The 15,858-nt window shown below is 41.3% G+C and overlaps 1 protein-coding gene across 3 annotated transcripts; it reads left to right on the top strand.

The window, feature by feature from the left end:
- The first annotated feature begins 5,963 nt into the window (after positions 1 to 5,963).
- On the top strand, positions 5,964 to 15,671 carry SPATA5L1 (spermatogenesis associated 5 like 1). 3 transcript variants are annotated; one of them, XM_050309965.1, is made up of 9 exons: positions 5,964 to 7,339; positions 8,402 to 8,587; positions 9,882 to 10,046; positions 10,568 to 10,777; positions 11,175 to 11,405; positions 12,285 to 12,419; positions 13,078 to 13,203; positions 13,664 to 13,836; positions 15,450 to 15,671. In XM_050309965.1, exons 1-8 carry the CDS (start codon positions 6,263 to 6,265, stop codon positions 13,814 to 13,816), a joined length of 2,283 nt encoding a protein of 760 aa, XP_050165922.1. In that variant the 5' UTR covers positions 5,964 to 6,262; the 3' UTR covers positions 13,817 to 13,836; positions 15,450 to 15,671. The 3 variants fall into 3 exon arrangements, with proteins under 3 accessions (XP_050165922.1, XP_050165921.1, XP_050165923.1); XM_050309964.1 differs by lacking the exon at positions 15,450 to 15,671 and having other exon boundaries at positions 13,664 to 14,000; XM_050309966.1 differs by lacking the exons at positions 8,402 to 8,587; positions 15,450 to 15,671 and having other exon boundaries at positions 13,664 to 14,000.
- The last annotated feature ends 187 nt before the right edge of the window (positions 15,672 to 15,858 follow it).

The following is a 15,858-nucleotide window of genomic DNA, read 5'->3' on the forward strand; positions in this document are numbered from 1 at the left end:
CAATGTCTTTTACGGACTCCTGTCAATAAAAATTGTAAATGACATGATGGTATCTGAAGGTTTCAAGTTACTCGAGATATATACAGTCCTGCTCTAAAAATCAGTGTGAATGAGTTTACCATGAATACTCTTTGACTGTGTGAAAAAGTGAGAATAGTTGTTCTGAAAAAGGCAATATGGTCTATCACAAAACCTGAAAAAGATAAAAAAGAAAATCTGCCTATCTGAATCAGAGGAAAGGGGAGATAAAAGTCCAACACATAGCCTAAGAATTCTTGAAAATCTTTAAAAGCATGAGGAAAATTCCTGGACATCACAGTGGAAATTCCTTGAAGGCATTTGAGTAAATTTCTAGAAAGCACTGTGAAAAGCCCCAGAAAGCTGCAAGACCATCTATATAAACTATACACAAATCTGTGTAACTGCCATGTGGGATTCTCTAAGAGGAAAAATGGGAATACAAAACACATACCTAACATTTTGTTTGCCTGAAACCAATTATTTGTATAGATTTCTTTGCATAAATTAAGAAAAAAGTATGTGATGCTTTAAGAATGTGCCTTTAAAAAGAGGAAACTGGAGAACAGTGGTGAGACACAGAGAGTTAGAATAAGCACTCATGACACTCTGCTCTCACACACTCCTCGTTCCAAGGGTTTCAGCTTGCAGAAGTTTCTGACACCAGTGGGAGTCTGGCTCTTCAGCAACCCCCCTGAGTTTTCCTCTCACAAAGACGTCTTCTTCCCACCCATCCTGAGAACTCTCAGGAATAGCATCCTTTTCTGAGTAATTTCCAGTCTCCCCTTGCACCTACAAATGATTTTGCATCCACAGCATCCTTCCATGAAGTTCTACAGACCCGCTCCCACCTCTTGTGCTTTGAGCAGAGGTCTGAGTAGCATCAGTTGTTCTGGCATTGGAAGAGACTTTTAAAACAGGCATTTCCTATCAAATTTACAATTTCACAAATCCCCTCCACAGATCCTCAAAGTTTTCCTTCTGTGTTGGGGAGACAGCCTACTTGCAGTCACTCCTTGCACTGAAGCCATTCCATACCTGTGATCATTCCTGCTGCCCTCTCTGAACCTTCCCCAGTTCTAATACGTATTTCTGAGGAGAGATTAGAAGCACACACAGTATCTAAAGTACAGGGGTGCCACAGACTCACACAATGGGACTGAGATAGTTTTTGTTCTGTTCTCTTTCTTTAATTAATGCTAACATTTGATTTGCTTTTTGCACATCAAGCACTGAGCCAACATTTTCATGGAATCATCTATCCTGATGCTATAAAAGTGACCCTTCCCTTTGACCCCTCCTCTCTTTGTGCAGCACTTCTCACTGATACTGAATTTCATCTGCCATTTGACTGCACAATCCCTCCAGTTTAAATGGTCCTTCTACAACACTCATCAGTCTGCTCTCATTCCCAGACTGAACACCACACAAGGATCTCACTACTCCACATCCAAAATAAGATTTAGTGAACCCCAGGATTATCTGTTATGCTGAAACAGATAACCCAGCATCCCTAAGCAACAGTCAAAAGACAAATATTGACAAACTGAAAAATGTGTCTTTATTAACTACCTGTCCCCTCTATTTTCCCCTCTTGGAAAGGCTTCTGCCCCAAAGTGTCAAGAGAATGGAATGTACACTTGGGACTCCAGTCACTCCCCAAAAAATGTGGTGTCTTAGCATAAAATCCTTTCCTTGGAACTTAAGCTAAGACACCTGAGTTTCCATTGGAAGGCCTCAGGTGCAGGCACACGTTCCTTCTGATGCCTGTGCTGGGCCGGCAGTGCCTCCCAGCAGAGATGCAGCAGCAGGGCTGTCTGTCTAAGGTGCAGTAACCTCACCACAGCTCGGTGTCACACTCTGAGGGCTGGGCCCAACCCCATGTGCCTTCCCATCCAAAATTCCTACTGACTGCAAGGGGAACTTTTTCCATGTAAAGATACAAGGCTGGATGCTCACTAGAAAATTGAGTAAACACAGTGAGGGTGGCCCTCCCATAAAGACATGCAGACATGCAAAAGCTCTTTCCACTCCTTTTCTGAGCACGTCTTTACAATTTCCTTATGAAGTTTTGTTATAGCAAAGCCTAGTGTTTGAAATGTGCCTAAGTACAATACAGCATTTATACTTAGTCAAAGAACCATCCCAAATACTAAAATCCTGCCCTAAAGTATCTACATGCCATCTACTCACTTTGAACTATCTTTATTTGATTAATAGACAATCATACCACATTTTCAAATCCACCTACCATGAAAAAAACTATATTAAAGACACTCTTCATTAGACAATTTAAAATAAAATTTTCAGTTCTGATAGTAGATATAGTAAAACTTATAAAAAATATAATCAGCTTAATACCTTCTTTACTTTGTATGCAGGGAATTATTCTAATAAGACAGTTATTTTTATTTTGTGAGTTATAATAACTGGGAATTTTGAACATTATTCTATGAAAACTCAATACACATATAAAAAAGGAAATCAGAAATATTAATCTTTATTTTTAGAATATTATCAGTGTATTGTGTGTTCTGCTTTAAGAGAAGATAATCTGGCTCACTAAATATGAAAGCAAAAAATGGAACATTCTTCCCCAGAAATAAACTGCAAGAAGCCCAACAAGAAAAAGCTCAAACAGTAATGAAGCTGAAAATAATCTGAACACTCACTGCTCTGGTTTTTCAGTTTCACATTAGAAATGGAGTGAAGACAATGCTGGACAATATTTTCTCCAAGAACTGATGACTACTCCCTCCACATTATCAGATCTGAAAGGAGAAAAGAAAGCCATTCTTGAAGATCAGCTGCCATCTAGTGAATGGCGAGAGAACTGTTTAAAACATCGCTTTCATTTCTGTGTCAACTTAAACTAGACTCCTGGTGGAACACCTTTTTGCCTCTTTGTCACTGTAAATTTGGGGGTCTGTAAATTATTCAGGAGAATGGCTATTAAGAGGTATGCATTCCAAAGCAGAGCAATGTCACTCAGCAAAATGTTCTATTAAATTATAAATAAATAAGGTCTTGATCCCACAGTTTGCTCAAAAAAAGCCAATCCTGTGCACTTTCAATAGATCATATTAGTGCTTTGGGGGCTCCACACCATTACACTAAGAAGAACTGAACTAACAGTGTCTTAAAGTAACAGAATCAGTATTACACCGATAAACTACAGTAAAAAAATCGAAGAAGTTTAAGTCAAAATTCACTGAAATGTGCTCATCAAGCAACAATATCGTAGTTTTTATGTTGGACACCAAGCATGTTATTGTTATATGTATATTTTACTCTTACTAATTTATAGGTAACTGGAGTAAACCCAAAAATATTAGCAGTGTGCATTAACACTGTCAAATCTCCTATGTAAGATAAGACCACTGTGCTCCATGAATTAGTACTTCATTCCAGCTTAATATTTTCATGAAACAAGATGTATTCCCCTGGTATTTCAGATGATATGCATCTTTGCTATACTGATGCTTTGCTTATTAAAAGGAAGTAGAGGATTTGTATAAATAAATTGATAGAGGGTGGAGCTCCCTCTTTTATGGTCTAAACTGATCCAAGAAGACCTGAAGTTCTCCTCACTAAAGCCAACAGGTGCTCAAATCAATAATTCTAACAACTATTATTTGGAATTCTGTGTTTCTCAAGGTCAGATTTGCAGGTGTTTTCCTTCTCCTAAGAAATCAGATTTTCCAGACGTTACAATAAGTCTGTCACAAAGAACAACCATATATGAATACAGACCACTGAGCTCATTGCAAACATGCACTTTTCCATACTTTTCTTTCCTAAACACAACTTTTTCAAACCAAGCAGAGAGTCTATGCTTACAGTTTGAAACTCTGAAACACAAATCTGCCATTTTAAACAGAGTATGTTTTTTGTTTAATCGAGTGCGTACTTGAGGGCACTCGTGTTTACGAGAACCTTTGAGGGAAAGAAATAAAACAAGAGAATGTGTTTATAAGACACTGGCTTGAAAATACATTTGCCTTCTTGGAATGAAAGCTCCTTGTAATCTTTTGTCTGTACATTCTCTGGACAGACATTAGTGTGTCCCACACTAAGTACCTAATAAGTCTACATATTCCATATAGGCATATTCCACATAAACATTTGCATGTGTGTGCAGTATAAAACCATGCTATGAAAACAAAGATTAAGTCAATATCCAGGAGTAAAGGAATAGAAAATAAACACTGAAAGGAGAAAAGTTGGTCATGAATTGAAAGGAAATATCTCATAGGCCCTTTTGCACATAATTGGGCCTAAAGAGAAGGCTTGCAGGTTTTCCCACTGCTCAGCCCTAGGTGGTTCTGAGTTCTATTCAGCATTTCTAATTTTCTGAACTGGCTCTGTTAACACTGCCTGCTTTTATTTGTATGAGTTACTGAAATATTTTGTGTACAGGCCTTGGTTCAGTAAGGAATGGGATTAATCAGGCCATCATCAGAAAGGTTTTCTGATGCTTTCCCCTCTGAGGCCTTCAGAATACATGCAGGAAATATTGTAGTCGTGCTGTAAACCACCTTCTCTGGTTTTCTGTGAATATAATTGTGTCTGACTGGCCTCGTGCATTTGAGATCCCAATTCTCGTATGCATGGGGTCTCAAATAAAGTCTGTATGTATTTGGTACTTGTGTGACTTTGCTTAAAATGAAGCTACTTGCAAGAATAGAATTATGCATACACTAAACTTTATAGATCACAATTTTATCTTGTATCCCCCAATGCTGACAGGCCTCCTGGAAGGTTTTTATGAAAGTGCTGCATAATTCATGGCACAATTTAAGAAGATGGTGATGGACCAAAATTTTATACAATTTTTTTTCTTAAATGCTGATTAAGTATTTGTCAGTGTAACATGCTACAACAGTTTTACCAATTGTTGAATAAATACCTGTGTCTTAACTGCTTGCATCACCTCCTCAAGTCAGTTGTGCGGCTTCACACATGTGTTTTTAATCAGCACCCACAGCTGACTCAGCCCTGACCACTGGTGACAAAGGTGGTGCCCTGAGCCAAGAGAAGCACTTGGCAGGGTCATGGGAAAGGGGAAGCCCAACTTTGGGGAACATCTTTAAGAAGCACCAAACGAACAAGCAGGAGGTGCTGAGGAGATGAAATGAGGGCAACAAAATGAGGGCTGTGAGTGTTCCCTGCCATGAGCAGCTCTGTGGAGAACAAGCCAAGTGGCAATGGGAAAAGGAAGGCAGTCCATTTCGTCTCTGGGATAAAGGTATGAGAAGTCTCTAGGACACATTCACCTCACAGGCAGTGCTTTGACAGCCCTTCAACAGGGAAGGCCCAGGGAGGCGGATGAGGCAGGACGTGAGGGAGGTGGCAGACATGGAGTATTCTGTCCAGTTCTGGGCCCCTCAGCTCAGGAAGGGCAACGAAGCTGGTGAAGGGTCTAAAGCACAAATCCAGTGAGGAGCAGCTGAGGGATCTGGGAATGCTTATCCTGGAGAAAAGGAGGCTCAGCTGGGACCTCATCCGTCTCTACGGTTCCCCGAAAGCAGGCTGTAGCCAGGTAGGGGGTCGGACTGTTCACCCAGGCAACAAGTGACAGGGCAAGAGGACAAGCTACGTTAGGCGCGGTTTAGGTTGGGCATTAGGAAGAATTTCTCCACAGAACGGTTGATTAGACACTGGCACGGGCTGCGCGGGGCGGGGCCGGTCCCTGCAGGTGTTTGAGGAAGGACTGCACAGGGCACACTGAGCAGCACTTCCTGACAGCACCGCTCCTCAGAGCCTGTGGCGGCTGAGGCGGGGCACAGCGCGCGTGCTCCGCTGTGGCGCATGCGCGGGGCCGCCTGGCAGCGCGGGAGCGGCTGCGCTGCGCTCCGTGCCGGGGGAAAACATTCCCTGCTGCCGGCTGCCCAATCCCGGCAGGCACATTCCCGGCTGTCCCGGCCCGGCCGGCACATTCCCGGCCGCCCCAGCCCGGCCGGCACATTCCCGGCCGTCCCATCCCGGCCGACGCATTCCCGGCCGCCCCATCCCGGCCGGCATATTCCCGGCCGTCCCGTCCCGGCCGGAACATTTCTGGCTGTCCCGTCCCGGCCGGCACATTCCCGGCTGCCCCGTCCCGGAGCGGCAATGCCGGGGGGGCTGCGTTGTCCCTAGCGGTGGCGGAACGGGAGCCCCGCGGGAGGGCGAGGCGCGGTGAGTGAGGAGCCGGCCGGGCCGGTGCGGAGCAGGGCGGTCGCTGCCCTCGGCCGCGGCGGGGGCGATGGAGCCGGCGGCCCTGAAGCTGCTCCCGCCGGACCCGGGCGATGAGGGCACGCAGCGCTGCCGGCTGGGACCTGCCGCGCTGTCCCGGCTGGGGGCCCGGCTCGGCGCCCCGCTGCGGATCTCGCTGCCCGGCGGGTGCTGCGTGTGCACGGCGTGGCCCCGGCACGACCTGGCCGACGGGTTCGTGCAGGCGGACCCGACCTGCAGCACCGCGGGCCTGGCCCCGCGGGCCCTGCGCGGGCTCTCGCTGGGTGTGCGGCAGCTGCAGCTGCTGCCCCACCGCCAGCTGGGGAAGGCGGCGGTCAGAGTGGTCCTCGGGAGCGCCGCGCTCAAAAAGTCGACCCCCAGAGCGGTGCTGCAGGAGACGATCAGAGAACTGCTGAGAAATGTTTACGTTTTGCCTCGTTACGTTGTTACTGTTGCCCCGAGTCCCGAAAACCCCGTGGTGCATGTTGAAATACTGTCTGCAGACTCTTTGGCGGAGGAGGCTGGATTGATAACCCCCCAAACAAGCATAAAAATTAAGGAGGTGATTACTTTAGAATGGTACAGACATTTGTCAGAAAGCAGTGCAAAAACTTCTGTTGCAGGACTAGATGACGTGGGAAAGTCTTTGAAAGAAATGATTGATCTGCCTTTGCGCTTTCCAAAAACTTTTAAGAAGCTGGGGCTTTCTGTCCCTCGTGGAGTGCTGTTAATTGGGCCCCCAGGTGTAGGGAAAACTCTTCTGGTAAAGGCAGTGGCAGAAGAGGTGGGTGCGTTTCTGTTTGGCGTCAGTGGCCCAGCCCTCCATGGCTCAAGGCCAGGAGAAGGCGAAGAGAATTTGCGGAGGGTCTTTGAAAAGGGCAGAGAAATGTCGCAGGAAGGCCCAACCATTCTCTTCTTTGATGAAATCGATTCTTTGTGCCCGAAGCGAGGAAGTTCAAACAATGCTCCTGAAGACCGGATTGTTGCTCAGCTGCTGACGCTCCTGGATGGTGTGAGGAGCGAGGGTAAGATGGTCATTGTGGCAGCAACAAACAGGCCGGATGCCTTAGACCCTGCCCTGAGGAGACCTGGCAGATTTGACAGAGAGGTAAATTCACACACACTTTTATTCATGTTATTCATGCACACTTTTGTCTTTCGTTATTGATGTGGAAGGGGGCTGTTAATAAAGTTTAATGTCTGCTGGTCATGTTTCATAGTGGGATTCTACAGGCTTGAGGCAGGTGTCCCATTTCTTTAGTTTGGTGCACGCTGGGTAAGGTGAGGGGTTTTTTCCCCCTCGGGACACGGAGAGTTCCATGTACTTGAAAATGGACAAGGGGATTCTTTATGCTTCTTTACCTGTCTTTGAGGCGTTTGTTTGCTTGCAGATGCTTAGCTTTACAGGCTTAGGTTTTTTTCATTTAAATTCTAGATTGAAGATTGATGCATCTCTCCTTAAAGGTTTGTTGTGACGGAGAACTAATAACCTCTTGTGTCAAAAATTCTATTCAGATTTCAGTAACAGAGGTCGAGTCTATTCTGGAAAACTTCTGTTAGCCTAGTAGCCAAAAAAACTAAAACACACTCAGTTGTGCAACTCACAGTTCTTTTGCTTGTGTTGTTTATTTTTCTGGCTAAACCCACTCCTGGATCATCAGTTTGGTCAAGATCTTTAATGCTTTCATAATTGTAATTTTCATTATTTTCCAGGATTTATAGATTGTTTTTATGAAGGTGTTTGAAAGTTATGAAGGAGATATATTTTTATGAAGGTGTTTCCCCAGGGTTTTAATAATGTATGAATGTTTATCTCATTAATTCATTTTTTTTTCCTGTCATATGAATCTAATTTAGTCTTTGTGATGCAAGGAAATTATTATTTCAGTGTTATGTTGAAATTACCTGAAAATGGGACTTGGTAGACACTAGCTGACAGTGTCTTATGAACACCTGTTTGTACAAACACTGTTCACTTGGAAATTAAGTGGTATTTTGAATATTTTTCATTTGTATAGTGCTGCTAATAGGTTCCTTGGAACAATCTTTAGTTGAATTATAAGTGTATATAAACCTTTAGTAAGTGTAAATCAGAGATGAAAGCTCTATAAAATAAGATGAATATAGCACAATATCTACTTAATTTTTTTGTTTGTTATATTCGGTTTAGGTTATTATTGGGACCCCAACAGTCACACAAAGGAGATCCATCCTGCAGTTGCTGACATTTAATATGCCCATCTCTGCAGATGTTGATGTGGCTGAGCTGGCAGAGATGACCCCTGGGTACGTGGGCGCTGACCTCACAGCACTCTGCAGGGAAGCTGCTCTGCAGGCTGTGTCCCACAGCTCCTTGGTACGGCCCATCAGTCAAGGACAGTGTCATTAATATACACAGTACTCTTTCCTCATTAATGCTCAACTTTACTGAAAAGCTCGAGAAGTTGAAGACTCAGACATTAAAACACTAAAAAACACCAAATATGCTACAAATGTGTATATGCCATTTTTTCTAGTCCTTTCACTTCTTACCTGAAAGGACTGTTTTCTTCTTTCTGAGTGAAAAGTTGTGCTGGAAGTCTTTATTCCCTTCAGGATTGTGCAAAGCAGACATTTTAGGCTTTTTGGGCAAAGTAAACTGTGTCCACCAAAACTCTCTTTTGAAGCTATTTAAATTCATTTATTATTTAATTTAATTTAGAATTCTGCTTTCTAATAATTGCAAATTAAAGTTAGGTTGATACACAAGTATATAACAGCTAGTGAAAATAACTATTATCATCTGGGTTGTATGGCTGGATACAACACAAGGTATACAAAGTGTACAATTGCCTGGTGTGCAGAAATTCAACCTCTTAGCAGTTCTCTAATTCCATTTATATAATGCCTGTTTCTTAACACTCCTGTCTCTGTTCTGACTTTTACAAAAATTGTGAGATGGATGTTTGGTGTAGTTTTCCATCTGGAATGGCTGAGCAGAAATTTAAAGCTGTATTTGCAAAATTTCCAGAGTCAAAAGCATCTGCAGAGAATGATAGAACCTCTGTCTTCACTTGCATAGAAAAAAAAGAGAGCATAGTACTGAAAATAATAAAATTATTTGAGCCTGATATCTCAGAAAAGAATAGATGGACAAATGAAAGTAATGAATAAGTAGATGGCCCATTTGCAAGTGCCTTTATAAAATACATCTTAGTTCTGTTACTGCATCTGGAGTTTAATAATGTTACTGTTTAGCATGTTTGAGATAAAATGTGTTGCATTCTTCAGTGTGGTGAAAATGGATGTAGCAGCCTTTTTATTTCTATTCAGAAGATTGTATGATTTTTTGTGTATCCCTCAAATTAGCAACCATTTGATTTAGCAGATCACTGTCTTCCGGAGCTGTAATTTAGGGAATAGTAGTTTTCTCTAAAACATTCATTTCTGTTAAAATAGATTTTTCCTGTGTAAAATCTTACCATTAAAGAGAATGTATTTTACTTTATGTTGCATTTTTGCATCTGCAGTACTTAGGCTCCTTAGGGCAGGAATTAGCTTCTTTATTAGCTGCATTTGGCCTTCTATGAAGTGTTTTGCTTACTAATGCAGCATTTAAGTATTACATAAAAATATTGTTAATATGCTTTATCTGTTTTGGTTTTTTTCAGGACTCAGCTGAAACTGAAACCAGGATTAACATGGGAGATTTCCAAGAAGCTTTTAAAAAAATTCAACCATCCTCTTTCCGAAGTGCAGTTGGACTAACAGAGTGCAAACCTGTGACTTGGGAGCAAATTGGTGGGCTTGAAGATGTAAAGTTAAAGTTAAAACAGGTAACACATAGAACAAATTTAGATGAACAGCTGATTTCCAATTAGCATATGCTCCAAGGTTTTCTATATGCTAATTATGAAAATTAATTCTCTTGCAAAGTACCTGATTATAAACTGTAATTTAAACATTTTTATACTACATTAAGTTATTATAATGTTTGAGCTAGAAGTCTTCCAGTTACAAGATATCACCACCAAGCGTAATAATATCATGGGAAAATATGCATGCTTTTTAGTAGCTGCAAAATACTTAACTTGTAGCCAGATAATTTGTGCATTCCTTAATATTTAGCCAGAGGTGGCTCTTGTGTATCATCTCTCCGTGATTGCCTTTAGTCCTGCTTCAGATGGAATCTTTAAGAAGGGGGAATTATATGAAGAAAGACCAAATCGGTATTCCCTGATTTCAAATTAATGTTTGTATCAAGGATAGGAAATGACGTGCTTGGCAACTTTATTGATTACCTATGAACCATAGTCTTGTTACTAAGAAACCCATCCCTTTTTTTATGTATTGACAGAGCGTTGAGTGGCCTATGAAGTTTCCTCAGGCATTTGCTAGGATGGGCCTGTCCCATCCCAAGGGAATCCTTCTCTACGGGCCTTCTGGCTGTGCCAAAACCACGCTGGTGAGGGCTGTGGCCACCAGCTGTCACTGTTCCTTTCTCTCCGTGAGTGGTGCTGACCTGTTCTCCCCTTACGTTGGAGACTCAGAGAAGATTTTGTCTCAGGTACAGTTTTTGATTTGTGTAAGGCCTATGGTTTAGTTTTGCTTGACTTTTGTAAAGTATTAGTTAGGCCTAAATTTTGTTATTGTAAAGGTCAGAGAGCTCTTGTCTGATTATTAAATAGAAATGGCTTAGAGATTCACATTTATATAAAAGTGAGACTCTGTCCTTAAAATTATAAAGTTTTAAACTTTATAAGTATTTCTACTCTTTTATTTTTAGTTCATTTAAGAATATAAACAAGAAGCAGAATTTGCCTATAGTAAATGTAAGCCAGAACAGCTCTTGTGAGTTGTTACAAACGTATCTTTAAACTTAAGTAAAATACAAAGTGTATGTAAAAGGACTTTTTTCACCTTCCCTGATAGACTGTTTGACATCATTGACATTTTTTTAAAAGGTTTTTCGCCAAGCAAGAGCAAACACTCCAGCAATAATATTCCTGGATGAGATTGACTCTATCCTGGGCTCTCGCTCCTATGGCAGAAGTGGCCGGGGGGTCTCCGAGCGGGTTCTGTCTGTTCTCCTCAATGAGTTGGATGGTGTTGGGCTCAAAGTTACTGAAAGAAGAGGAGGCAAATTACAGCTTGAGGGGCAGTGCCAAGAGCAAAGTGATGAGGAGGAGAGAAAGGTATTTGTGGTCCCTCTTTTGTATAAGAACGATAAATGCTGTCGAGTTGTTCCAAAAATTTTACTTGTTGGCATTCACACTTTTTAGACTTAAATTCCTCAAGCTTTAAAATTTAGAAGGTGCTCTTTTACTGTGTCATAACTTCTAGTTTTTAGAAAATACCATATATAGGCTGCTGACTGTTTTTACATACACTGTTCCTCAAGAAGACTTTGAACAAAATACCCCCACAGGCTAATGAGCTTTACTAATTGGTGTTCATCTTCTGTCACAAAAATCCTCTCCTTGACACTACAGTAATTTTTTAGACTGATTGTGCTATTTTTACTCCTGTTCAAGTTCCTCTCTGAACTTACTTTTTATAAGCATTTCCCCTACTTCATTTGCGGTTCTTTCTTGTACATACAGCATACAAGAGCAGCACAGTTATGATCACTTATTTGTTTAAACAGAAAGTTGTACCTTCACTTTTCAGTAAATGGTTCACAATATTTAATATTTAGCTTTTCTGTATTTACATTTCTTCTTTTTATGATACTTTCAGGGGGAGTATAAAGAAAAACAGTTCCAGAATTGTAGGATACTGAATTTTTGCATGTAAAAGATTTTTTGTTACAATCTGGCCAAAGAAAAGTCTCTTTTTACTGTCAAGGCAGATACTAACTATATTGTCTTCTTTGTCGTGTAATCTGGCCTGCACTAAGGCATTTTTTTACTTAAAGAAAAATTAAATATCAATATGGAAAGGAAAATAACTGCACGTAAAAGTACATCATCTTTTTGCCCTTCCCTTCTTCTCATTAGTTTTTAACTAAAATCTTTAGGTATTCTCCATCTTAACCATGTTGCACTGATTTGTTTATATGATCTCTTACTCAGCTAGAGTTTCAGGAAACTTTGAACAAAGATTTCATGGTAGTTGCTGCAACAAATAGACCAGATATGTTGGATGATGCCTTATTGCGTCCTGGAAGGTTGGACAAGATGATCTATATTCCACCTCCAGACCTGAAGGTGAAGTATTTATTACACATCCATGTGTGGCTTTAAAGGTAGAGAGATTAATTGCCAACATACTTTACTTTAAGAGCAAAGGGGGCATATTCCTGTAACCTATTTAACAGTTGATGGATGATTCACTGAAGCTCAGTCACCAAACTCAAGGTATAAGTGAAGAAATTTAAAAAGGAATAAAGACTTTTGTACTTTAAGCACCTGTAACATTTTAACTGGTGCATATAGTTATAGTATTGCATAGAGAAATTAGAGAAAATCTATGTTTACAAAATCAAGCTACAGTTCAGGAAATACCTATAACAAGTTGTCTGTCCTTGCTTCAAGTAATTTTTGTGCCCTGTTCCCAAGGATAGTGTGGCTATTTGTCCTGAGCTTCACAAAAAAAGTTGACCCAAAGCAGGCCAAATATGGACTCTTCAGTCTAAAATACTGTGTTTTCACGAAGTGATGAGTAACTGTGAATAACAGGCTTTAAAATATGAGATAGCCCTTAGAGTAGGTATTACCCCCATTAATAGTATTTTATTCTTCCACCAAAACCAGATAATTTTGATATTCTGGATTTTCCTTGGTTCAGATTTGTAACTGTTTTGGGGAGGATTAATTTTTGGTTTGTTTGGTTTTGTTTTCTTGTACAATATGCACCAATTTACAGGGAAGACTTTCCATTTTGAAAATCTGCACTGAAAAAATTCCATTAGACACTGATGTGTCACTACAAGATGTGGCTGCCCTAACAGATCTCTTCTCTGGAGCTGACATTGAAAATCTGTGCAAGGAGGTAAGAAACATTCCTGGCTCATCTGGGAAATAAACTGTAAGTGAAAAAAACTTTGAATGAAAAAAGAGAGCTCACTCATAGATGTCACCAAGCCATCAGGAGTACGGATTCTTTCACAGTTTGTATTGAAAATATAAAGAGATTGAGTAAAACAGGAGAACTGAACAAGGGTTAATTCTTTAAATAAAAAAGCCAGAATTTCAGATAAGTTGTATAAAAGAGAGAAGACTAGGAAGAAAATCCAAGTATATAAGTGATCAAGGATACATTGTCTACTCTAGACAGAAGTGAATGAAGAAGTGTTTATTTATTGTTAAATTACCATAAATTATACACTGCTGTTTTCAGATGCCATAGCTAAGACTTTGTTCCTTGTAAAATATTTTAGAATACTTACAATAAATTCTTCACAATTTAGAACATGATAAGCACTTCAAGTAATTTTTTTTTTCTTTTAAAGGCTGCTTTGTTGGCTTTGCAAGAAAATGGACTTGAAGCAACTGCTGTAAAACACGAGCATTTTGTGAAATCATTGAAGACTGTAAAACCATCCTTAAACATACAAGACTTGGAATTTTATGAAAAATTTTATAATCAAGAATTAGGCTCTTGAATCAAAAAGGAGTTGTATAGGTATTTTTAAATATATTGCAAAGATTTTTAAAAGGCTTACATTTTTCCTGCTTTTTAATACTGTACTTACTGTAGTTTTCAGGGTGTATGAAATATAGTAAAATTTCCCTTGTCAAAGGTCTGTAATTTCAATAATGAATAATAAATTAAAATCTTGTTTGCTTGGGGTAGGTTTACATCTGATGAAACAAGTAATTGAGGTAGATAAAGCACTGTGGAACAGCTTAGTGTTACTGTAGATTTCTCAGTTTTCAGTATAAACAGTGGCGTAACAAGAGTATTTAATTTAAAATGTGTTGAGAAGTCTTCAAAGGACAGTGAATATTTAAAAAGTAGAAAAGCTTTCACATGTTAAATAGGAGGAAGTAAGTGCCATTCTGTATAAAATGTAAAGTGTTTTATATGTGCCTATTTAAAGGCTTATTTTCTTACAAGCAGATTCCAAAATACAGTGGCAGTGAAAAGATTGTCAGTGCTTAATACGTTGTTGTGTGTTTGGAAGTCTGGGGTTTTAGGAGTAATTTTAGGTCAGTTACTGCCTACATCAACTCAAACTGTAATAATGTCTTTAAAGAAGGTAGTTTGCTTTATAACAATTTGTACAAAATTCTTTTCCTCACCCAACCATTCTTTGTCAGTATATTTTTGTAGGTCACCTTCTAAAATACACAGTTATATCCAAGGAAATTGGTATTACGTGTAAATGTACATTTTAACTTTCTAGAGTAAGAGGGGTTTTATTATTTTTTATTATATTTTCCTTTTCCCAGTGAAAATGTTTGTGAACTAAATACACCACTCTCAAAGATAGTTCCGTATTTCAGCTGAGGTTCATGAGTTATAAACCCATTAACAAATATTTCTTTCTCATAACAGGGACTGCACTGAGCGTGGTTTATAGTGAGATGGATCACAAAAGGCAGTTCCAAGGCCCTTGGTGATTGTAGAGGGCCAAAGGCCGTAGTAGAAACCACTCTAGGAGAGGGTTTAACTATAAGCAACCATCTTACAGCTGGGTGGCTTTGATCACCATTTTATGGAAAGGACCATTCTTATTGCTTTATTGCTGGCAACAACCTAGCAATGCTTGTGACCTTCCCAAACACCCAAAGGTTTCTCAGCAGCAGTGCTGACAAAAAGTGTTAAACCCTTCTAGATAACTCTGTTTGGCTTCCCAGTGTTTGAGGGTTTGCATTAGAATTGCTGGACATTGGAAGTTGTGACAGCAGAATGCTGCCAGGTCCTTTGCCTCAAAGACCATGCTGCTCAACTTCCATACTTGCTCCCTAGAGGGACCAGCAGAGCTACTTGTGCCCTGTCGTGTCTGTTCCTTGCTGCAGGGAGCCAGCAGAGCGTGCAGTAAAGGCAGCCTCTTCTCCCTCTCACTGCTTTCCAGTGCACAGGAGAGAAGGGGAGAATCATGTACAGGAGTCATCTGCTGGCACCATTCATCTCCAACCTGCCCCTGGTAGGAGTTTTTCTCAGGCAGGGATACTGGGAAGAGGTGGGAACTGTGTAACACAGTAGAGTGATGGGAACCTAAGCCTGGGTTAAACTTCTGCTGCAGCAAAAGGTGACACGGTGACAATGGGGTCCTCTTTGGGTCACTCTAGGCACCTCTCTGAGCTCTGGAAGAGGCAGGCCCTGGCCCCACCTGGCCGTTTGCCTGGATACGCTGTTCTTTGGGAGCTGCCTGGAGAAGGGGACAGGCAAGAAGACAAAGGAGAAATGGAGAAGCAAGGTTTGAGTGCTGCAGTAACGGAGACAGAAGGAGTTGCGGGAGGAAGGCAGGAAGAGCAGATGCCGCATCCCGCTCTCCTGGCAGCTCTCTTTGGGGCCGGGAGCTCCTCGGGGCGCTCCCCTGCGCCAACCGCTGCGGGCCGGGGGGTGGCACTGCTGGCCCATCCTGGCCCGTCCCGTCCCGCCTCCGCGGCCGGGGCGCGGTGCGGTGCGGTGCGGTGCGTATATAACGCGGTGCGGGGAGAGCGCGGGGAGCGCCGTCCCCGCAGCCCGGTACCGGCG

Source organism: Myiozetetes cayanensis, unplaced genomic scaffold (assembly GCF_022539395.1).
Source record: "Myiozetetes cayanensis isolate MyiCay16 unplaced genomic scaffold, myiCay2020 scf14, whole genome shotgun sequence".
NCBI classification, from domain to species: Eukaryota; Metazoa; Chordata; class Aves; order Passeriformes; family Tyrannidae; genus Myiozetetes; species Myiozetetes cayanensis.